At 33.4% G+C, this 26,882-nt stretch overlaps 1 protein-coding gene across 3 annotated transcripts in view; it reads left to right on the forward strand.

Annotated features, from left to right (window-relative positions):
- Positions 1-26,882, forward strand: part of LOC137926534 (myocyte-specific enhancer factor 2-like) — a 54,723-nt gene that overhangs the window by 21,676 nt on the left and 6,165 nt on the right. Inside the window, exons 2-7 of one of the 3 annotated variants that reach the window (XM_068770156.1) lie at positions 19,409-19,555; positions 21,708-21,845; positions 24,180-24,245; positions 24,978-25,278; positions 25,791-26,026; positions 26,665-26,789. In XM_068770156.1, the coding sequence (XP_068626257.1) occupies positions 19,502-19,555; positions 21,708-21,845; positions 24,180-24,245; positions 24,978-25,278; positions 25,791-26,026; positions 26,665-26,789 (920 nt within the window). In that variant the 5' untranslated portion in view covers positions 19,409-19,501. The remainder of the gene's footprint in view (positions 1-19,408; positions 19,556-21,707; positions 21,846-24,179; positions 24,246-24,977; positions 25,279-25,790; positions 26,027-26,664; positions 26,790-26,882) is intronic. The other 2 variants (XM_068770157.1, XM_068770158.1) reach the window with 2 other exon arrangements.

The raw sequence follows: 26,882 nt of genomic DNA on the forward strand, positions 1-26,882 counted from the left end.
TACCGCATGTCCCTACAGACTTTTGAACTGCCAGAAATTAGCTTATCGCATTCGAATAGAAAATACAAATGAGTGTAACATTTTTTAGGGTTATCTGTTTATACAATATGATTGGAAATTGTTGTAAAAACTTTATAGCTTTTTGCTGCCAAATATACTTTTAACTCTCGTAATCACATCGATTTTCTTTAAATTTTACAGTAGTATTTCTTTATGTTTTTTTGCACATAACAGATATATAACAACCAGAACTAAAATTTACAACTAATAAATTGCATACCGTTATAAATAATAGAGTCTAGAACAGAGGCAACGGGAGAACAAACGCAAGTTTGTTAGTAAGGTCAAACAAAGAATTCATTTACTGTCAAGGCCACGCAACTTTATAAGCTGAAGGAATGATTGTCACAAAGCGAATGTTTTAAAGACAGTTTTTTTTTTTAAATAAAAGGTTAAATTAAAATCATACTAAATTTATTACAAAGTATTAAATACAGTTTAACATGACCATTTAAATGGCCAATAACTATCTGAAACCTCCCGCAAAGTGATTATAACGATCTTATTCTAAGATCTATTAGAAATTCCTTCGTGATATTGGAACAATAACAAGCATTTACTAACAATTTTCAAACAATAATACAGTATTTAAAAATGTCTATTTTTAAATCAAGGTTTGCTCAAACTCAATCGTTTATATTTCTAAGTGTAATGCCGCAATAAATTAGATACTTTTATAAGTGCAAAGCAAATAGCGTAATGTGATTATCATTATTCCTGCCGAAAGACGTCCACTGTTTCATGTTACGCCTCTCCTAGAGATTCCCAATAGGACCAGTGTGAACATCACTGGCAATGAACGAAACATCATTGGCAATGAATTGGATATATTAATCTTTTGTCGCTACGATTGTCTAAAAATGTCACTATGAAAAATAAATGAAAGTAAAAAAATATTATGAGATTTAATTCTATGAACATATTTTAACTGTTATTAAAATTACATTACTTTATTTTTCATCATTGTACAATAATGACCCGTAAGACACTGAGAAATAAAAATGACATTTATTTATAAATGGAACAAATAGTCTTAGTGTTTTTAAAAGATGGTAGTGTCAGCTGAGGACATCATTAACACGTTGATTGCAACAAACTACTAATACAAGACAGTTTTGAAAAATCTTTTTATCTTTCTATGTTCGACTAACAGCGACAGCTCAAGCGGTTCAAGCGACGACCGCGACTCTGTGCCGAAGATGCCTCGTTATATTCATCAACAAGATTTAGAATTATTTATCTACCTACGCTCAATAATTATTTTTATCAGTGTATTTACAAAATATATGTTTACTTCGAGTTTTGCATTTTTCAACAATTGCGTTAACAACCCTTATTATTCTGTATTTATTTATTACAGAATGGCAGTAGTATTTATAACATTTTTTTTTCTAAAAACTGGTTATATGATAACTCATAACAGACGTCATCATTATTTCACATATTTACCTATTATAATTTTGAACGAACAACGGTAACTAATGGTTTGAATTTAAAGATTTTGTTGGGTTTTGCAAAGTACATCTTCATCAGAAGTTTTATTTGTTTGATTTAAATACGTTTTCATTGAATAATGGTATTTTGTTCAAGACAGTTATTTGATTTCCTTAAAAAAAAATGTTTTCATTTATCAAACTATTTAAAAATATTTTTTTAAAACATTTATCTCGTTAAATTGTGCACTGACTATCATCACGAGTATAGACGTAACAAAACTTAGTTGGATCTTTTTCATTGACATTTGAAGACTGACATTTTATTACTAATTTAAACGCATTCTTAGATCGGTATGACCAACCAATTGTATTAATTCAATATTTTTAATATCCAGCGAATTTAGTATAGTGGTATATTTATTAAATTGTTACTCTTAAAAATAATATCATCTTAAATATTTATTTAAGTCATGCACCTAATTCTTAAAGCATATATTTTATCTGAAGAATACATTATAGTCTATGGCAGCAATCAAGTGTGCTATTCTGCGCGAACGCATCGCCTCGTGGGTAGCAATTTGAAGTCGTTGCTACTGAGGCTGGCTCAACAGGACCGGTCTGAGGCAATTAAATGACACAGTAAAAGTGCTTATTAAGTATATTACTCCACCCTCCGTGTGGCGAACATTTAGTAGATATACGTAGATAGTACGTGATCGCGAACAATGAACATGAGAAGGGTATAGTACTCACAAAACATATTTTCAGGAGCGTTAGATATTTTTCATGAGGAATCTAATGGTGAGCCTTTTCTATGTCTACAAAATGTTTTCTCTTAAAATAGAGAGTAATAAAAAAACATCAGAAGTATTAAAATCCAATATAATTCTATAATCGAAACTCGTAATCTAGTATCGCCTAGGGACAGGTGCAGTGCTGTTTACGGTTTTGTCAACTTTTTTAAACTTGTCTTAAGACTGCATCTAAAATATTCTGTAATGCCTTGAACGATGGTCCAAAATGTGTGCATAAAAAAATTTGTTGGGATGCGCTTACGACGTTCCCATGCCATCTTTGCTCACAGCACGCCTGTTTTTCACTTTTTTTTTTTCTGAAACGGGTCTACAAAGAGAAGATTCTGGTTTTGCAAGGCGACTCGCAATATCGATTCCCAACGTACCGTGTCTCGATTTAAAGCTCTCTACTTAGCATTTTGTACTTTAAAACTAATTAAATGCACACTTTTGATCTGCTCATAAATCGACTAAATCCAACAAAATTACAACAAAGATGAACTTATAACGTAAGAATTATAGTTCTAAATATACACACATATATATATAGAATATTCAACACAATTATTTACAGGTTAATTAAAAACAAGTTTACAACGGAGTCGACTGATGTTATCTTACATGTTATTCAACTAATTTTTTTAAACAAAAAAAGTTAATAATTTATTAATTTATATAACGACTATAATAATGAAGTAAATTAATAAAACAAAATTTTGTAGAGAAACCTGGAAAGTGAAACAATTTTAAACATCCAGTTTTCTGCATTTAATGCAAGCCCCTGAAGCGAATAAAAAAAATAAATGCCCTCCGTGACTAGGACAGCTTCTTATGACCTTGACGGCGGCCATTTGCTTTTTTTTGCGCGCGTTCAATGTTGCCAGCATGACGGCGTGCGGTGCGTTCGCTTTTACTTTTTTATTTTTTTTTTTATATAAGGCATCTTGTTATGCAACTTTTCGTTTAATCGCATCTTTTAAATAATAAATGTACATGGATTTTATAAATTGTCTCTTCTACAATAACCACTGAGAAGCAACAATATTATTTTTAATTTCGTTTCTTTTACCAAATACGTTTGCTAGATTACGGTAAAACAGAATGTTAGTGGAAATCAAACCGCAGATACAATCATGCGAAATCTACGCTTTAAATTTGAAATGAACTATAGTTTTAAATGTTTATTTACTATTTAACTCTAAAAACAATTCAAACTAAACACAAATCGCTATTGCAAACAAATATGATTAATGTTGAGAATTTAATTCTACCAAAATTGAAACAGAATTTGTATTATAAAATAATATTTTCGCTTGTAAAATTTGATATTATTCATTGGTAATTAATAAAACAAAATGAATAAATAAGGATTTGTTAACAGTAATAGAATAAATGAAATAGCAACATTACTTCATACTGTAATTAAGATTTTTCTTGATATTAAATCAGATAAGATAATGTAATTGTTAGAAGGTGTTACCTGAAAATGGACTTATTTGCCATTCTGCGATAGGCTATTCAAATAAATATTGATAACGAATATTTGGTATAACATGTGACGCTCTCTTGCGAACATTGCCGTTTCGAGAATCTGCAACAAAATTTCTTAAAAATAATTATAATAGTTTAATATTTTAATCAAACGTTATAGTACTAAAATTCATAAATAGACACTGTTACTACTCAAATATCCGAAGGTCACATTTTATAATCATAATAATCAAATAGTTTAAAACATATATAATGACTAATTAAACCGTTGACTAAAAGTTGTTATCTATAGAAATTTGTTATCAAAAATTTAAGGATAATGAACTCTTTATGTATTGTAAACGATTTGCAATTTGTTATATTATGAAACATTCAAAATTTTGCATATGGTAACGTAACATAACGTTTGGCTGTGTAGGAAATAATGGTTCCACACAGCCAGACGTTACGTTACATCCATCCGTCGTACGACCATAATGTATCCTCAGGAATGATACACAAGAAATTACTTTTCCTCGAGAATCATTTAAATTATAATGCAATTGAAAAACAATTACATGCTTATTTTGCAAGCTTCCAGATAATGTTAGCTACAAATTAATACCATTTAAACGCGGCAATTATAGATTAAAATATTAAATATTACTACTGACAATTATATAGCAACATATATAGGGTGGACTGGAAAGGCGTTCGTTATTCAATTTAAAGTAGCTTTTTAATTCCACAACTGCATTATTTTGAAGCGTAAGACCTAAGTCCAACAAGATGGCGCGACTTCCCATGTATGCAATAACTCTTTAACCCTCAATTCTCAATCAATAACCCTCAATGCCCATCTCAAAATCAAATTTCACGAAAAAAATTATTATTATCGCATGACCTATGGAGCCAGCTAGTGTTCACAAATTTTCAGTCTTGATTTATTAAATAGCATACACCTCAGTTATGTTGAAGAGTATAGATATAATATTGCAGTCAGAAATATATAAAATTTCACTGTAGACTTCTTAATCGTCACGGGTAACTCATTCGCTAGGGAATTAGTTACTTGCTCGGAAACTTCTATCTCAAAATTCACTGACGAACGTAACACCTAATATGAGTTTTACACATGTAGTGATAACTGTATATGCTATGTAATAATATTTATATTACGCATACAAAATATACATTCCTGTATGATCTAAATTTATTTAAAACTTGATTTATTTATATAGATCGTATAAGTTTTGCCTGATGATCTAATGGAAATATTTGTGCGTAACTGCAATAGATATATTATTTACATTACATAATTTTACTTGTTTCTTTAATTCGCTACCACATATTCAAGGACAAAACTTTATATACCTTCAACTATCATGTCACTTACTCCATAGCCAGTGTTACTACGACTTTGAACCTTGAATCAGAAACTTTAGAAATTTCTTTCGCTTGCACTAAATATGAGCGCCGGCAGATTGAATAAACTGCTTGACACAGATTCGCGTTTCGGGTCAGATGGGTGCCTGTGCCCAGTAAACAAACGGTTGTTACATCTCGCGGTTGAAATAAAAAAAATCAATCTTCGTTCGCTTCAACACGTCTAATCCTTTTAACCATACGTTTCGACTTCAATAAGAATTTAACGTGATACTTATATAAACTTTGGATAATAAAATACAAAGATTTAACCACTGCGTAAACTGCTTTTATTTTTTGGAACTCCTTATATAAGTCAGTCATAAACATATTATTTTCTTGTAAATCATATTTTCAGCTGTATGACATCCGTCCACTTCTAAACACAGGCTTCCCGTAGATTTAAATAGGAACAGTAACAAACAGCATGCATCTAGCGTTTTGCGACGATCTTAACAAATTCTTCCGTGGTCCGAGGTCTTCACTCCAGAGTCTAAAGCACCAGCGGCCTTCTTTACTGCCACTGTTACATTAACTGGCAAACCCGCTGGTTCATCCACCAATTTCCTAAATTTTGAATATGGGTAGTTAATACACATGTACGTAGGCATTTGAACTTGAGAAAACAAAAAAATAAATAAACAAAAGTAGGTACTATAACAAGAATTTTAAATAGTGTTTTGATGTGATCGCATCAGGCGCCGTCTTGCCGCCATTTACATGTGAAGAGAAGCCACGGGTTCGACAATTCCAATTCGACATTGTAATGTGCACACAAAGGACTGACCTGACATCTCCTTATCAGTTATTACGAACACAAACGCCCCGTGTTTGTTTAACTTTATGCTTTATTGTTCAGACAAAGAAGTCAAATTCCTTTGATATTTATCTTATGAATTTACATCGTAGTTTTACTCTATAGGATCTGACAAGTTCATCCTGCTCAAAGAAAAGGAACACTCTGTACTCGCGGTAAAGATATACCACGGTTAATTAATCTTATCATTTAAAATGACTACGAAAATAGATAACCTTATATCGTACATACAGGTTTTACGCGCAAAACAATTTACAACGTAATGAATATCGATATTGAGAGATAAACCAAGTGTAATTTTTAGCAAAACCTCTTTAAAATTACTCCTTATCTTTTTTTTCTTTAGGACACTTCAAAATCAGAGATTTCATTGTACGTTTTATACAATACGTCACCAATCGGACAAATACCAGTTATCTGTTTTTATCGGTTTTTTTAAGCCATACAGATTAAATTCGTGTGTTACAATAAAAAAAAATTGTTAATCTGCAATTTTCTACTCTAAGATGGCTAAAAACATTTTTGCTAATATATATACACATGGTTTAAAAATGTTGTAGATGTTTATTATTAAAGGATAAGCCCGCAGATCATCTAAGTCTCTCATTAACATTAATTAAAATACCATTCCTAGTAGGTAAAGATACAATAAAATAATTAGCTTATAAAATAACGTCTTATTGATTACTTTGTATATAAATACATAAGAATCAAGCATATCGACGTAAATGTCAGAATAAACTAAATTAAATTTGTGTGAAGTACTTAAATTATAATAAATTATAAAACTAATATCGCTTTCCTAAAAAAAAATATTTATTTCGTCATAATGAACGCTCGCTCTAATCTACTTGTAATGTTTATTCAAATTTAGCTTTCATTTTAAATGATTCCAGTAATGGAAAGTGGTCTTTTAAATTTAGTTTTCGCGAAATTATAATTTCAATTTATATTTATTAATTTCAACTTTACTAATCGGAAGCGTTTAGTAAGAAAATGATCGTGGATATTGAAATTGGAATTTTCACGTATTCTCTGTTGCAAATTCAAAATTGATTTCAATTAAAACAAATTACAATCTTACACACACACTAATGTTTGACGGATTCATACGTACACTTGCGGTTTTCGTTATCAATACACGCGCAGTTGTGTGCTGCGGTAGTGCTAGTTGGGTGACGTCATACACAATTGTCACCGCTGTCACGGCTAACGAGCGACACTCGGTCACCTGTTTCGATTTAGTCTTAAATAATTTAATCACATTGTTTTTTTATTTAACTAATAAATACGAGACGGTTTCCTATATACAACTACAAAGAAAAAATATTACATTATGTAACGTATAATATTATAACCACTTTCGCTTACATCTGAGTTGATAAAACATAGAAGAACTGTTAATAATCATAGTACAAAGTATATAAGTCGTGTAATTTTTGTAATAAAATCTCTATATCAACCTAACAGTTACGTAAATTATCGGGTTTCAGATTTTTGTTTCAGTGTCTTAAAAAAATGTTACGTTTTTATTTACTAAAATAATTTATCACGGACATCACTCATTTTGGGTCCCAGGCCTCTTACATTGGGAAGTGACACGGTCGGCTTCAAGACCTTGCCTCCCCCCTCCTTCGGCTCGGCACAGCTGACGTCATCCGCGCCATCTTGCGACAATGACGCGTTGCGCGGCAACAGACGCTCTACGCAGTACTTATTGAGACTCGATTTTCAAAGGGTAAAATCTTATATAAATAATAATAAAACAATATAGTCTTTTTATATTTTTTATTAATTTGCACATAAATCTACTTTTTTAAATTCTAATTAGCTTTTATGTTCATGAATTTTAATGTTATAATTTTCGTGTTAAATAAGCCTTTTATAAACTTCGATTGAATCTTTTTTACACCATTCTTTATTTAATTAACAATTTGCAGGAAATATTGTAACATGTTTTCATTCTTTGTGTATACTTCAAAGTTAAATAAATTGAAAGATTTTCAAACATAAGCCAGAAATCAAATAACACATCTACTGCATCGGTTTTGACCTTCCGCCATATAGTTTCTATTGTTATACGGTAAATAATGTTGTACGGAAGACAGTGTAAGCACATTAGCAACAGTGTGAACAGAATTTTAGTGAAATATAATGGCATTGTGAGCATCAACTCGTTTAACAAAGTTTTATCGTAGTTTTACGTGTATAGTTAATATAATATAAATGTTTACGATAAGTGAATACGATAACCAGGTTCTGGAGTGAAGACTTTGAACAGCGAGTGCAGCGTGGGACCTCCACCAGACAAACAGACGTCATTGTAAAGGTCGTCGTCAGACACTGGATGCAGACTGCTTCCTACCAGTCTTATTGGAAATCTATGGAGTATGTCCATCAATGGACATTCTAAAGCTGGAATGATGACACATTATAAAACTTCTCCAAAAATCTTTCAGTTTTTACATTCATCAAAGTAATAAAAAGGTTTTTTGGCGTAAAATAATACATTTACGTCGTAATTTTTTCAGCCTCGTTACAAGTGTAATAAAAACCCGTTGTCAAAATCTATAGTTTCAGTTGTATGAAGCTTTTACCGTGAAATAAAGTATTTTAAATTATATGACGTATACAACTTTACGTTCATCAATACTTTTTTTTATTTAGAAAAAAATGTAACGGCTGGTCATATCGTTCCAAGAACGCCATTTCTGCTGATTTCTTCGTCACGTGAACGTGATCTGGGTAAGGATTCGAACCGATCACAATCACTACTAATACAGACATTTGTTACAATATTTATGAATTTCCTTATTGTTGTGAACGCATCTTAATCTAAATTCATTTGAAAACGCTTAAAATGTCGTTAGAGTAATACGATAGTGTTGAATTTTTCTTAGATAACAAAGAGTTGTCAGTAGCTCCGACGAAACATTCGAAAAGATTTGTTATTTACAATATCGTTTAGCTTAATAAGTTATTTTTTAATGTTTTGTATAAGAAAAATGACAAGTAACCGTTAGAGAATAAACAATACGAACTTTACTACGTTGGATAGTTCTTCCACAAAACCAAATAAATTATTTATTTGTAGTGGTTACTATTTGATTTTGCATAGAATTTCCAGTGAGAATTGCATTGACGTCCTTATACCGAAGTGTGTTGTGTATTAAGTCTCATGGTTCCGTTCTATCTCACGCTCCCAAAAACTTTAGAAGTCGAAATTTGGACAACGCTATGTTGGTTTATATATCTTACCGTCATCGTATCAGCAGTAATAAATTCGCTGCTTGACATAGGCCTTCAGAAGAGAATTAAGCAAGACTTTACCGACTAACTTAACATGGACACCTTGTAGGTGGATGTCCTGCACACCAGAACCTTAATACCCTACGGTCATGTATCCTGCGCGTTATGTGGCTTGCTTGCTGCCAACTTTAACTTACCAATCCGCTGACTTACATTGTTTATTGACATTTAACTGCGTATCTCATCATAGTATAGGTTTATTTGTTGTTTACATGAAATTAAACATTTTGTAACATCTAATGACAGAGATGTACACGATATTAATGTAATATTATTATTATTATTAATGCTATTATTATATCGTAAAAATAGGATAAAGATTTGGTGTATTACATAAATTCGGGATTGCGTATGAGTGAGTGAAATGTATAAATATACCCGTTTGTGCGAGTGGAACAACAAACAACATCTGTACAATATCGTAATATATCCTTATGTTAATTTATCTTTTAGTAGCAAAAATTCTTTGAAGGGCATGTGCCATTATCAGTGCAAAATAATGCCATATCGTCGAATCATATAATGTCATTGACTCGTTTACGCATTGTTGTTTGGCGGCAGAAATACGCAGTTGCTGAAACCGTGAACGAGTGATTGAGATGCATTGATGTCAAAATCGATTATTCAGATGTTATTTAGACAACTATAAAACTGAAAATCGACCTTACTCAAGTTTCTATTTTAAAATTGCAATATACAGAAAAAATAGTTCTTAAAAACAATAACTTGTTAAAATAATTACCTACTTTATTATTTTCGGGTAATTTGCTTTAATAGTTATTACCTTCACTTGATATTTACTGAATTTTTAGTCCATTTATATGGTTACATTTTTACGAGAAAATTGTGTCAAGTTTACGCCGCAGTGTTACAATTGGCGTTTTATATATCTTTTCATGTTTTTTTTTTTTATTGTGGTCCCTGTTATTATGGACCTCTCGTACTGCCCTGTTTGATTTTTAGACAGGGCGTTATCATTTTTTGAATAATTCTTTTCACATAATTTATTTATTTATTTACAAATAGGAAATAGAACTAAAGACACGATTTTAATAAATAACTTGGTTTGTACGTATTCGTTCATTATGAAAAACATCTTTCAAATGAATCTTGAATTTTAATTGTATGGATAATATGTCTATTTAAAACGTGTAAAATTCTTATTATCTTTTGTAGTACTAAAAAGATAAACACGCTTAAAACTCAGTTGAGCGTGATCAATCCTAATCAATAAGCTTTTACAAACCTTAACAGAATCAAGAACAGCGTCCTTCTGTATAAACATCGCCCACATTACCTATTGATCTCACGGAAAAATAAAATCTACTTGTTTTATTCAAGAGATTTTCACATCTAAATCACTTTTGTGTCTGTGGAATACTTAATTCAATCAGTATTAAATAAAAATAAAGTCTTTATTATCAATAATTCTGCAAATATTTAGATATTATAAAACTTAATGTGATCGTAATAACATTTGATTGGCAAGGGCATCCCTTCTATTTTGCCTGCCCTCCAGAAAAAGATCAAGCTCTTTTCTAGGTTAAAATATAAAATAATAATTATTTAACAAATTAAGGAAGCAGAATGCTAATATGTTACATATTATAGCTTAAAAATACTTATATCAATAATAGTATCAAATTAAAATCAGTATACTTATTGCTATACTTATATTAAATGTATTTACGCCGTGCTTTACTGTTTTCATTTAAATATTCGTCTTATAAAATATGACAACGACATTGAATTTGTTAACGTCCTTTATTGAAATATTAAATCGGGTAACGATTGTATTCTCTTTACACAAACAAAGATATTTTTATTACTTGATGCTTTGCTGTAAAAAATCACAAATTAAAAATCGTTTACAACATGTATAAATGAAAGGCATTAACTTAATATTTTACAAATACATAAATGGCATATTTAATTGATTTAATTAAAATAATTAAAGCAAGCTAGCCTCTGTGAGATAACATTTGTCTAATAGAGAAGTACACTTAATTATTCTAAAATCGAAAATTTCTCGAAAAAAAAATTAAATTATAAAATGTCATTGTAAAAGATGACATTTTATAATTGCAACTGTGGTCCAGAGTAATGTGGTTAATGCGATCCCACTTCATTATACACACATAGACAGTTTGCAAGAGTTTGTACGCGTAATGGAGTTTCGATCAGTGTGTGGGCGTTGTGTGCATTGAGCTTGGGAAGTTGTGTGCGTGGCCGACCCGCCTCCCACCCCGGCAAGGTCACGCGGTATGCCTGTAGACTATACACCGATAGAACAGGTGTCTGTTAGGGAATAAAGCCAAAGCAATGATTTATACGAGCACTCTGACAATTGAAAATTGGTACATTTGCACGACACGTTCCGTCTGAGTACACATTTACATTAATAATAATAACAATTAATGCAAAACAATGTATGTTTTTTTTTATTGCAACACTAGTGATGTGATTAGTTAAAATCTTCATCATCATCATCATCATGTCAGCCGATAGACGCCTATTTCAAGTCAAAATTCTTCTCCAAAGATCGCCATGAATACCCGTTTTGTATCATTCTGCCCGCATCCAGCAACTTTTCGCGACCTTGACTATGTCATTCTAAGCGCCTTCTGACAAAGAAGATCTTTGATTAGTTATATTTATTTATTAAACTTAATATTTAATTTTTTTTGAATCAAAGGCCCATAATAATTGCAAATTAAAGTGGCAGTGGCAGTGGTCACGTAGCACATGGAACAGGTGTCCGCTATAGTCCTAAAGTTCTGGAATGGAAATCACGACTCAGCAAAGCGAAGCGACGGACGTCTACCCACAAGGTGGATAGGTGACCTTGTTTCGGTCGTTAAAGTCCACTGGATCCAGGTTTCTTCCGATTCGGAAATCTGTGGGAGACTACTGGTATAATAATAATTTTGATATGATCCTGGTGTCTTCCGATATCCCAACAAGGTCACCTATTCTCGTAGTACAGGAAGGATATATATGACTAAAAGACCAGGCCACCAGGCCCCGGCAGATCCATTAATATACATTCTAATATAAAATCGTTTATTGTATAAAAAATTTTGTTGGATAGATGTAGTAATTGAAATTGAAAGATCCTGCAATACCATTTAGTAGGATGTATTAGTTTATCCTTCTGGCAATATAAAGTTTTCCAATAAACCAACCAACTGAAATAACCGGTAAAAGCCCCGGTAAAACAACAGATCGAACATGGCAGAGGTTTTTAATAACGTTGATGCTCCTCTCGAAGCGTGGGCGTCGTGCCTGGAAACTGTACGCCCACGCGATCTCTGCTTGACAACGGGATTATATTCGATATATGGGTGCTACTCAAAATCCTTTTTTTATTTACTCACATTTTTACATATAATATAAGAAATGAGTGACTGTAGACGTAAAAGCTTTAATGGGGTATTAGCATAGCTCATTATTGCTCATTGTTCACAGACTTTTGGCAGTACAAATCTGCAGAGACATAGTACACAATAATTAATTTTAATATGTAGTAATCCGAATTTAGAAGTGCATGTTTTTACTATATTTCAATTTTTTAATTATATCTGAAATTATTGATTTCTGGATATACATTAAAATAATAGGAAAACAAATGCTATACGTTCACTCGTTTAAAACTATAACACCAATATCGTATCACTTTTTATAAGGGCGTAATAATAACGTAATTTAAGATTTGACTCAGTAGATCTTTCTATGTTCAGAATGTTTCTGTTGCTAGATTTTTTTAAAAAAATAAAGTGTGCTAAGGTTACACTGTAAATGAATTGATAAACAAAAGCCCACCTTAAAAATGATATGAGGTCCAAAGTATTTCAATGTTTATTAAAAACGTAATTTTTATTCTTTTAAAAATACCGTACCGCTGAGTTTTCGTCAGCTCTGAGGCAATTATCATCCGTTGTAGACTCTCTTTAACTAATAAGAGACATAGTCCATCTTATGTTGCACAAAGAATTTTGGAATTTAAATAAAAACTTAAGTATTATGTAATAAGAGTAAGTTCTTACTATTCCATTAATTGACTTCATCCTCTAAAAATTTGTTTGTGAGTAGTGTCAATGTGAGTGAAATTTATGAGATTGTATCCCGGGAATCGAAATCACGACCTATGATCGCAATTCTTAAATCCTCTACCGATGAGCTATCACTGCTTGTATTATTAAAAATAATAATATATGGACTTATGTTACACCAAACATATCATTACCGTATTATTCAAAACTACATGTCCTTTGTAAACAATGCCGTAAGTTCGCATCTAAGTCGCGAAAAGTTCAAAGGTTACATATGTTCTAACAAGATTGTTCTTGTTAAAAAGCTTTTCTAGAACCTAACTGCGCTTGCGGCTTTAACTGTCAAGTCGATGTTTAATGATTATTAGATAAGAAATAGATATGAATATAAACAGTTTATAAGGAACGCAACCCTAAGATTTACTAGTCTAAACGCTGAGATATTGATAGCTATAATTGCAGGAAAATCTTAACCAGACGTTAACGGAAAAAAATACCGAATCTCAAGGCGCTGTAAATGACACAGGTCTAGGAGTTTATGTTATAAAACAATCATTATTTTATATATCTATAACACTTTTATTTTTTGTTCATTATTATTTTAACCGCAAGGTGTCCACTGCTGAACGTAAGCGACCTGCATCCAACGTGTTCTGACGACTTTAATAAGGATATCTGTCAACTTATTAGGTGCGTTTGCCAATCCATAGTCTCAACTCCAGACTCTTAAGGCTCCTTATTACAAAATCATAATTAAATGAAATATCTTTGGAAGACCATTTGCAAATTCAGCCAACTTCCACTACGTCACACGATGAATTATGATCGTTGTTAAGACTTATTGTTGAGCGGTAATATACTAGAGAATACTGGCCAACCACGCTCAATGGCGTTGTAGTACTAGCGACGAAATATTGATTTAAATTTTTTTACGTTACTAACGAGCTCCGAACTACCAACGACACAAACATTTAGAGCTCGAATATCTTATCATTAGAATACAGTATGACATATTAGTTATATACAAATATGTTATGAATTGTCTTGCGGTACGAGGGTACTAAACTAGATGGCCTACTCCCGGGACGCGTCTATAAGAACGAGATAGTAAGAGATAGTAGGAAACTTTAATAACTGTTTCTCCTTCTCAATATCATATATATTTTACATACCTAGGAATACCTTCCCTAATCAACCAAAAAAGGCAAATGTTACTTTCATGGAGTTGGCATGTGGCGCATCTATATACATTATACTGAATATGAAATATGTAAATTTTTACAAGTAACGGTCTCTGAACGTCTTGCAAAGATATTATAGATAGATTTTCGTAGACAATTCACACAAATTGTGAGGGAGTTCACATTTTTTTGTCACGCTGACATAGATCCAGTCGTCTCCCGTGGAAACCATTTATTATATTTAAGCTAAAACATCTTACAAGCATTTAATTGTCTCATCATATACATCGCTTCATGTGGCACAAAGATATTTGTACAATACAAACAATGGTTTTGTTGATATTTTCTCGGCTCTTTCTTTTTCCCTTTGTCTTAACTACGAGTATAACCATAGATTTACATTATCCTCTTTTTTCAAAAAAAATTGTTACAAGAGCTTTAAATTATGTAAAATTATTAAACTTTAAATATATCATAATAAAAAGAATATTAACTAAAACATCTCTACCGATGCAATGTTGAAGTTAATTATAATTAAATGTTATTCGACTTCCGCATAAAATTTTGATTCAGCAACAACTGAATATTAATTAAATATAAAGGAACAAAATGGATAAACATTCTGCGGATGCATTTCATAAATCAAGTTCAATATTACCATAATATGAATTTATTACGTTATAATATATGTTTTCTAGACTGGCAGTTTCTACTGTGGTTTATTGTTTAATCGTACGTATGTTAACCTGTTATTACACATGGCGAGAAAGCGGTAATGCTTGATTAAATGCAAGTGCTTTGGAACGAGCCACCTATAAACACACTGACCTGACACCCTGTCCCCAACCGCCCGACGATCCCCCAACAAACCCCCATCACACACAGGCTTTTGAACGGCACACACACATCGATCTCACCTCGCTGCTTACAGATCGACGTGCGTACAAGAACATGTTACACACATGCAAAAGAAACGAGAAAATTGCAAGCGGTACACGTGAATTGTACCTCACACACACAAAGTTCTTCGATGTTACCTACTATCACAGGGAAAGCAACGTCTACGTCGCAAACTATGCGAGTTTATTTTGTCGTGAAAAATAAATAAAAGCAATCGAAATAGCGTGACAATATATTCGAGTAGATGACAAAATTTATGAATGTATTCTTTTGCACGGAGCGAATAAAATCATTTCACTCCCACACATTTTCATATGTTAATTGGGGAGAATAAATGACGTCATATATGCGCGATCCCATATGTTTGTACGGCGGAATATATTAAGTGTTTGATATATACGCGCACAGCTAATCCCACGGTAATGTTAAATATATATGTTATATATAAAATATAAATTAATGATTACTTTTTATGCACTACGTGTTTGTCAGTGAGACGAATTTAAGCAACAAAAAATATTTTTATCCCTTTTCCTCAAACCTTTAGATGTAGGTATATATCCAATAGATATATCTTCATAAAAAAAAGTTATTAAAAAATATTATGATGCGAAATTAACACTGTTAAAATTCTTTTACTAAATAATGAATTCAAAGAGTAATATTTATATCAACATATTTTTCGCCGGAATTATTACTAAAAGACTATATCTTTCTCAAGGTAAGTGCTATCCCACCATTAATTCTGCAGCGAGTGGCTCGAAATACTGAAACCAGATTCCGAGAGAGTGCCCCACGTGGAGGTCAGCATTTCGATGACATAATTCCGCACTGTTACTCTTTATTTTTTGTTTTAATAAGTGTTTAGTGATAGTTGCTTCCCTTAAATTTAAATTTCAAATTCTCTCACAGAACACCCTGTACTAATAAAACTTACTGCAAACAAAACAGTCAAGACACCAATGAACCACAGACGGCTACGGCCCAGTAATTTGATATTTCTTACAAAATTATCTGTGTGTAAATAAAACCAATTCGAAAGTCCTAAAAAATGATATTTTTATGATACCCAAATATTTATGATTTTAATTTTTTAGAAATTTGTTGAACATATTATATAAATTGAACTTCTTATAGAAACTAAAACGTTTTAAAATAATCGACAATTACGCCTGCCAATGTGACGGCTCTACTGTGACCTTTCAACACCTAATCAGACACTGTTCCGGATTTGAATCCAGAAGACGTAATCAGGTGACCCTTTGCGAAAACCTTTGTATAACAACGTTCAACTTGCCGGATCTCCTCAAGAAACACTCATCATCTCAGCTTCGATGAGCGGTTCAGCACTTTGCTTTAAACCATTTTGTTTTAATTGCAATTCAGGCATTTAACGGACTGTAGCGCTTGGGCAGCGACTTCAAAGTAAATATAAGAGATGTTAGAATACCCATAAAAAATTCTGTGAAATATAAAAACCGTCGCGTGACTCGCAGCTGGGAGAAGAAAGATTCGTATCAAATATCGGCAATCCTTCTGTCAAATGTCAGCGCATAGTAAATGCAACAAAAAAAAATATCGTAAGTAAAACATATAGCTCATAAGCACTCATAGCACATAAGCTATATAAATTAGATTTAATAAACAAAAGAATGAAAGCATAAGGAAAACACTGTAATTAAAAATGTACTAGAAAACTTAAATAGTATAAAGCCTGCCCCTTTAGGGTACATGTGTATGGCTACTAAAATAAATAATAAAAGAATGACCACATTTCAAAAACATTACTGTCTGTTTTCTGAATAATTGTCTTTAATTCTATATAGATAGAATTGCTTCCGATAATACATAAGTTGTTAAGTCTAAAATTTCATAAAAAATTTCATAGCTTTTAATTTTCTTGTCATTCATGTACGACAGTGAGGCAAAGCACCGATTTTCCTTGTCACTTTACCGTTTGCAGGTGCTGGTGTCACCACAATTTATGATTATTAATTCAGAACGAACATGCGGCCTATGTGGAAAGAAAAGTTCTTTCTTCTATCTATCGTACTTATATATACCGAATTTAATCATAAAAACCTTCTTTGAACTTAATCGAATTTCTTTACTTGACAAATCGAAAATGTTGACGTCTCAATCATGTTCGTTTAATGCACCTGTTTTGAAAGACCAATATTAATGACATTTAAGTGAACACTTAAATTTAATTTCAGATTACATGAGTATTTTGATTCAGATTAGCACCATATTTTTTCTAGTATTTTCTTTACTTACTTTTCCGATGTGGAATATATAGATGCATAAAATGTCAATGCCATTGGTTTCATTGAGTGGGCTAATAAGATGTATTTTATTTTTTCTTAAGTCAATGAGTACGTATATTATAGACATACCAAGATTCTAAATTTAAAAGATATAGCATCGCATAACTTGACTGCAAATCTTCTCATGAAATAAACGCCTTTCTTGTCTTATTTTAATTGTCTTCATTAAAAAGAACTGGGACAAAGGAAATAGAAACGTCGATTATTAAAACAAAAGTCCATTAAGGCGAAATTAAAATAGTTAATACGTAAGAAACGACGTTAGTTCCGAGACGTTATTTACTCCGCAAACATATTGAACGGTAGCAAGTTGTCAACATTAGCGTATCCATAATTCATCGCACGAGACGGTAGACCGCACAGATTTGCATAATGACCCTACTATCAGCCCACATGACCCCGTTTTTTTTTACCTAATCGGCCTACGGCGGTCGGTGCGTTGTTTTGTTTTGCACATTCGCTCAGATATCTATTCCGTTTGGTACAGTATATGACTCCTTATCACACATTATTATTGCATTGATGTATTACTGTAATGAAAATGAGTCTCTATTTTCCTATTTGAAAGTAACCGTAACCAGCATATTTGCAAGTTGAAATGGTTGAATGGATGATATGGTGGGAAGGCAACATTGCGCGCAGAACAGAGCTCTGGCCTTAAGGTTCAGGAGTGGATACCACGGAATGGCAAGCGCAGCGCAGGACATCCACCCACAATACCTTGTGACATTGACTGATGACTTTGTTAAGGTTATGGTAAAATGTTCGATTGAGGCCGCTTCCAATCAGTGTTATTGGAAATGTATAGCAATGGACATCCTACTGCTGAAATGATATTTCTGTTGCTCACGCCTTCAACTTAAGAACGACTACCTATTTTTTTATCTTTTTTTATTAGTTTCTCTAGGCTTCGTGGATGATTTTCATTATACATACATGTGATTTTAAATCAAATTACAACGGCAGACGTTAAGTGTTGCATAATAAGCTAGCATGAATCTTTAAAAAATACACTTTTTCCACATAGTCAATTAAATGTCGGCTTCTCCGTTATTAATTATAACCCAAAAATATAACAATGGCATCAAAAACCTTTACAATAAATAAGACGTTTCAGAAAAAAAAACTATTTCAAGGTTATTATTGATTATTGCTAGCTTAGCCAGAACAACGTATGTTGGTTCACCCAGTTATATGTATATATTTCCATGCTAATCGTCATCATTTCAGACATAGCACGTCAACTGATGGATATAGACTGCTCCATAGATTTCCAAATATTACCAAAATATCGTAATTAGTGAACAAATATGTTGTTAATATTTTTATTTCTAATTAGTAAATTAGCAAGAACTTAACTTGCAATCCGCGTCTATCGACTGGTGTGATGATCATTCATTCCACATAGGCGCACATTTGGTTCAAATTAATGAAAATAAATCATTGTTTTAGTCATAGGACGTTTACTGCTAGATATAAGCCTCCCCCTTAGATTTCCAATAGGACCGACTAGAAGGTCTACATCCAGCGTCTTCCGATCATGATTATATTATAACCAATGGATTAATGAAGCTAATTTTAGCGCTAAAATGCTATGCTAAAATATCATAATGAAAAACTATTTTCCGCTATTACAGATAGCAGCTGTTGACGTCCACAGTAGCAGCCAGCCAATCGGCGACTCTCATTCTTGCCCCGCTCCTTTCACCCCCTTCAAGATTGCTGCCACGATGGGTCGGAAGAAAATACAAATATCTAGAATCACAGACGAACGGAATCGGCAGGTTTGTACGTTTATTATATTAAATTATTATTTTTTTTCTTGAATTTTTATTCAAACATCTGTCAAATATATGTACAAAAAGATAACAGTAACGTAGACAGGTTTCTATGTACATTTGAAATAAACAATTTTTTGTAAAAAAAAATATATTATTTACAATTTCTTCAATTATTGTTCATTATTTTAATTACGATGCTAAGATGTATAAAAAACATAACCATACAATTATAGTAACCTAAAACTATTTTATTTTAAAGATACTGTATTATCCCTTTCACGACCATATATTTAGAAACCTAAATCTAAAGAAGTCAATATCATCAAATTTGTTTATCATAATTATTCGAATAAAACTAGATCAAATCATCGCGTTACGCATACTTTTCTAAGTGAAAACGTTGAAATTTGGGTCAACAAAACGTTATCGCAATTAACAGTGCTCAAACGAAGCTCAGTTTATCCGGACAACATAAACGAACGTTAAATACAAGGTTGCAAAGGGTAAAGTGACCTTAACGCGCCGACCAAACAGATGCGGGGTATCAACTCTCCCACTGCAAAACATTATCGCCAAGGGACAACGACCGCTCCCGTTAGTAATTTATTAATTATACGATTACACTGTATAGTATTCTCGTCCAGTTTAAACAGACCCTTCGCCCTGCGACTAAAACCTCCCCATCGTCATTTCACGTTCGCGAAACGTAAGCGGCGGGAAAGCTCACGAGCGACTGGTTTTGTAATAGAGGTGTCAGACGACTGAAATGGAAGTTGCGAAGGTCAATCTGCGTTTTGACGGCCACTTTGACCCTGATACTATGTTCCCTGCCCTTTCTTTGTTTCGCTTCGAAATTAATCACACAATAAGTAGTTTTTTTTATCCTAGGAGTTTGAGTACATAACGACTTTGAAAAAAAATATTTCAATGATAATAAAATGACTGGGAAAAGGAAAAGTTATGTTAACATATTGTTTGCGTGCATCGCTTTTTGTTTTAAGGAAAACAACAAGTGAATTGATAGCTTGTTAATTACCACAAAATTGACACAACAACACACTACGGTGGGACGAGTTAGGATTTTAATAGTAATACGGTCAGACATTATTAAGTTTTCCATTAATATCTACGACCGTGATCCAATAAAACAATAAAGTACATTAAATTTCTGTCTTCATTTAACTTTCATCATTTCAAGTCGTAATTAATTATTTTAATTCACTTTATTCAAATCCACAAAGCGCGGTCACGGCTACTTCAGCTGTCAATAAACTCACTCAATACCCCATTTTATTTCCTACTTGAGTTTTGCCATCAGCGATAATACGACCACAGACGATGCGTAAATTTGCGTAAATCCATATCGTCGCTTTAAATTTATATTATTTAATCTTCTTGTCATATATATATATATATATATATATATATATATATATATATATGTATATATAAATAATTTTTTATCTAAATTAAATATTCAACAAGAAGTTAAGTTTGGCAAAGTTTTGATTGTACTATTGTGATTAAGAAACAAGGAATTGTCATTCAAAACTAAGGGAGTGTAATTTTTTCCTACTTTGGTATGTGGCTGTCTATAATCTTAGCCAAGCGTCTGTTTGTCAAAAGCATCAATTTTGCCTAACGCGTCATGTCCCGATGCTGCCAAAATGGCTCTTTTTTTTTGAAAAATGAAAAGCGTCAATAACTACACTCTTCTTGTTCCTTAACCTTCAGCTATTCACCAAACTCAAAAGGCCAATGCGGGGTTGCCGTTTTGACACGATTGAGGAGATAAAAACCGAACCGACCTTTCAGGTCTAGAAGGCTATATCGGAAAAAGACTGTTCGGAGGAAAAATCGTTGGCAAAAGAACGTTTTATCAGACGGGAATCTACATTTTATAAACAAATTCGCATATTTTTGATCACAGTGTTAAATAATCAACGCAAGACCCAACTCCAAGCTGACGTTCTTTTGTAGAGACGTATGCCTTGCAGTTGGCGTTCATCGGCTCTTATGATGATAATGACGATTACCAAAAAATACAATTTTCTCAGCCCATATTACAAATCATCAGTTGATAGTAAGGAGGTTTAGTTTCGTTAAAAATAGTAAATACTGTTTGTTTAAGAGTCATATTTTTATTGGTTTTCAGGTCACCTTCAACAAGCGTAAATTTGGTGTGATGAAGAAAGCCTACGAACTCAGCGTACTGTGCGATTGTGAGATAGCGCTCATTATATTCAGCTCAAACAACAAACTGTACCAGTATGCCAGCACGGACATGGATAAAGTAAGCAATTTATTAAAACAGCCTTGTTAATTAGCATGCGTGTTCTTACTCGTCTTAACTTGTAATAAAACATCCTGTATAATATTTATTCATCCGTGTTAGCTAAAAGTCGCCCAATGCAAGGCTTAGGTCTATTACAAACCACGCAAAAATGACCGGCCTTGTGCTGCCTACATCCAGAGACTTCCCACGACCTTGGTTATGTTGTCGGACCACCTAGTGGGATGCCTACCCACGCTGCATATATTAGATCGTGGTCACTACGCGAGCGATATGCCATAGACACTGCCACTTCAGTCGACGAAAACTTAGAGCGACGTTAGTGACTTAATCTTCTGCAGATCACATTTCTGATTCGATCTCGCAGCGAAACTCCGAGAAATAATTATTCTTAATAAATATTGTGTTATGTAATATTACTATTCAGTAATGTTAAGCGACAGGCAGCGACCGGAATTGCAATTAAATTACAATACAATATAGATAACATAACAGTTTAAGGAAAATGCATCGAATATTTATACATTCACGGCTTCAATTATTTAACTAAAAGTAACATTAAAAAGGTAAAGTTATTTTCGCAAGCGTCTTATACTTTAGTTTACACGAAATTCCCATTTACCAATTAAAGAGATTATCAAATTAAATGTTATCAAAACAACTGCATCGTTAAGCCTTTTCCTTTGCCCGAATCCGGAGTTTACATTAGCATAATTTTGTGTTTCGACGAAATTTAGATTGGTCGAACAAATAGGTAACTAATGAGCCAATCCTCTTGCTCCGAATAAAATTCTGTCAAGGACCTTTTATAATACTCTAGAAAATAAACACTTGATTCAGTGGATTAGTAACAGTGCGATGTTAGATTGAATTTTGTATTAAAAAATCCTTCTTAACAAACTAGTCATAGACTAAAAACTATGTTAAACTAAGTACTACGCACTGAGTGGACAGACGACACAGTTGAGATCGCGGGAGGTAGCTCGTGGTAATCTTTGGGGAAGACCTATGCATTGCCATGGTGGTCTATCGGCTGATGATGAAATGATAATGATCACGGCGTTTTCAATCCGGTATATCATCATGTCTATTCTGATATATCAGCCTGTATCAAAAGAGGCCAAAGTTTGTGATCCAAATCAGACTTTTTTAAAAAAAAAAAACCTTTATTCAAAATTTAAATTCTTTGTTAACATGTAAGGGATAAAATAGAACATATAATAATCATCCCTATAATACAGTATATTAATTCCATCTTATAGGAAAACGTACGAACATTGTCGGATAACCTCATTTAACCTCGTATATATATGAATAAAAGTTTCAAGTTTCTTTTTAACAAGGCTCAAATCGGATATATTTAATCTTATGACTATACAATTGTCACAATCTATAATAATACTATAGACGCATGCAAAACTTATTATAAGCTGAAAAATATCTGTGTATAGTAAGAAGTTTCGAGTTAAAATAGATTAACATTTTTCTCGTTTCGTTAAAATCGTCATATCAGCCTCTAGATAAATTCAGACTTTATTGTAAAATGATTTTCCCAGAGGTCCACTAAGTTAGACTAGCGGCACTTTATGCTGCCACCAAAATATATTATATATGCACTAATAAGTTCCAGTTGTTAAGGCATCGTTGTTTGTAAAATTATTAATGTGCTACCGAAACCGCTGTGCCGCGTCTTAGGTAAGCTTGCTGTGAGATGGTGGACATTATCGGCTGATTCGTTCCGTCGGTCCACCGTCAACGCTCACTTTTCCTCGGTCCCCCCACCTTACCGTGTTTTCCTAAGGCACAGAGATTTCGGTCACACTATAGTCTTTTGAGACACAACGTCATCTTAAAGTGGTAAAGGAAAAAGTGCAGAATTTTTTACAACTCCTTAATAGTACAATTATTAGTACTACTACGTAGTTATATCAATTACTGACAGACAAAAGACCTAGTCCAGGAGAGAGCTAACTTTTTATCCAAAAAGAATCAAGCAAGCTTCTTCTCTGCCAAATTCAAATTTGTTGCGAAGTAGGGGTTGATTGAAACCCGTTTAATATCACTTAACATTTTGCTTGCTTGGTCTTAATACCTTATTTTGTGAAAGCATCGCGAAAAAATCAGAACCAAACATGACCATATGCCACGGTTTGCCAAACTACAGTCGGTCTTTCGCGTTACGAATGCGGTCATTATCTTGGTTAGAAAGTCAAGTTCTCAGTGACCAGCTGAAGTCACTAACACTAACAGATTAGTTATATAACTTCACGGTATAAAAAATTAACAACCGCTGAACTATCGATCGATGTTGATTTAAATTTGTGACTATTGCAGGTTCTACTGAAATATACGGAATACAACGAGCCACACGAGTCGCTGACGAACCGCAACATCATCGAGGTACATTAAGTACGGCGTCATCTGTGTGCCCGTGATCGCAATGCAATGTCCACGCAATATTGACTTATCCCATTAACCGCGCGCTTTTACTCACAAACAAACCTAATGCATTTGTTACTAAAAAATGAAAAAAAAAGCAAAACGTCACTGATCACTGATGAATACCCGTAGATGTCCGTAAAGACATACAAATCACGAGTTGATCACCGTTAGCCAAGTTCCGACCAGCATGCCAGTTTATTTCCTTTTAGAAAGAAAAAAAAACGATAAAATAAAACAGCCAGTCCCTCGTGTTTTGTACTAACAGTTTATGACTAGCCACCCCAGATGTTTATGTTATTTTTTTCCTTGTACAGCATGGGTTTTGTAAATATTTTTGTGTTTATTTAAATTAACCTTACCTACCTGACTCCGTGATGTGATACATGGGCAAAGTCAGTGTTGTATCATTGCATTCGACACTACACACATATGTACGCTAAAAAAGTTTCACGTACAATTAATTAGAACATAGTATTTTTTTTATTTTACTTAATAAGCACTCTTTTTCCAACCCTCCACTACATCCGTAAATCAAAAAAATAAAGCTTAGATCGAACGATTGTCGTAGATATTAAAACACTAACGGTTTGTATAGAGGGTGTTGTAATTGCATGCAAAGTAAAACCCAAGGAAAATATATACGATTTTGGCTTGTCAAGCCACCTGAGCTGGTTTCGCTGACACTTGCAGGCACTCACGAAGAAAGAGCATAAGAACGGAGTGATGTCGCCGGATAGCCCGGAAGGCGAGCCGGAGTATAACCTGACGCCGCGAACCGAAGCCAAATACTCGAAGATCGATGAAGAGTTCCAGATGATGATGCAGAGGAACCAGTTGAATGGGAGCAGGGTAGGGGTGGGCGTGACCGGCAGCAACTACAACTTGCCGGTCAGCGTGCCAGTCGGCAGCTACGACCAGTCCCTGCTGCAAGCCAGCCCACAGATGCATACTTCTATCAGTCCAAGGCCCTCGTCTTCGGAAACCGATTCTGGTAATTTATTTGAATGTTATTCATCTCTTAAATTAATAGTTATTTATTATAAAATTAACATGTTTTTGAAATTGCAAAAATGAAACAGACCTTATCCTATGTCCTATCTACAAGGAAAACCATTAAGAACGCCGTTACATACGCCATTAGAGACAGAATCTTAATGATAAATCTTTAAGAAACATTCTTAAAGATATTTTAGTTCGTAAAACTTGCAATTTAAGAATATAATAGGCTTTAATGCTTTCATAAGACATCTGCAGCTGGACATAGGCCTCTTCCATAGATTTCTAACAGGAATTTTGATGTGTTCTTTTTTAATGGTGTACCATCTAAACATGGTTGTATGATATTTCAGGAGCAATGAAGGTAATGGTTTTTTTTAACACATTGCGGCAAGTCCCTGGATGCGGGTAGCGCAAGACCTGTCATAGTGCCGATCTTTGGTGAAGGTCTATGCTTTTCAGTGGACCGTCTATGGACTAACATGATGATGTGGTAATCGTTTCCAGTGTACCCAAGTGGCGGGATGTTGGAGATGTCGAACGGATATCCGGGGTCAGGGTCACCGCTGGGCGCGGGATGCACGCCGTCGCCGTCGCCAGGCCCGGCACCTTCGCCCCACCGCCATCCTCACAAAAGTCACGGCCACGTACCACCGCACCACTCGCCTCGGCACAACAACCTGCGCGTCGTCATCCCTAGCTCCATGCCGCCGCCACAGGATGACATATCTTACACTGGAGAGGTCAGTTGCCTATAATCTCATAACTTTTTTTATACTTGATTCCCTTATATGGGTATTCTAGAACATGACTGCATACACAAAACAATGTCATAAATTTTAAGACGTAAGAAGTTTTATCACACGATTCTCACTGAAGTTTACACTAAGTTTTCCTAAAATTGTAAAATAAATACAAATGCAATCTCTCATAATTTAAAACATCATAATCATTATTTGGTTTCTAAAGAAAACGGCTATAATATAAAAATGAAAGAAAGTAGTCTAGAGAGAATTATTTTCGTATTTACTTGTCTTAAAACTTTAATTATTTTATTATTTGTTGTCAATTAATGTACGGTAACACCCTATCCAATAAAAACGCGTTTTCAATATTCAAATTGCCACAAGTTAAAATTATTTACTATTTACTGTCTATCCCTGTAGACTTTGTATTGCCAAAAGTTATTGGCCTGTCGCATTCCTATAAAAAAATATTGTAACATATTTAAGAGTGATCAAGTGTGAGTAGTGATGAGCTAAACATTTATTCCTATAAATAGGCTTTTAAATATACTTGGCTATGATATAGGCACCATAACTTAATGTTTTTGATGCAAAAGAAGTAAAATTTCCTTACACGAGAACATTTCTATTTACAGACACCGCTTAGCTACTCAGGACTTGGAAACTTCGGACCGCAGGACTTCAGCATGAGCTCGGATATGGGAATTGGACTATCGTGGGGCGCACACCAACTGCAGACACTGCAGCACAACAGGTACATGTCTGTGCCCATTTCTATTTTTAATCATGTCATCATTAATTTCAGTATTCATTGATATCAATATTATTTAATTAATACAATACGTTAATATTT

The sequence above is a fragment of the Battus philenor genome, unplaced genomic scaffold, assembly GCF_028537555.1.
Source record: "Battus philenor isolate CCGP_79_NKW_IND1 unplaced genomic scaffold, ilBatPhil1.0.hap1 SCAF_3, whole genome shotgun sequence".
In the NCBI taxonomy this organism is placed as follows: domain Eukaryota; kingdom Metazoa; phylum Arthropoda; class Insecta; order Lepidoptera; family Papilionidae; genus Battus; species Battus philenor.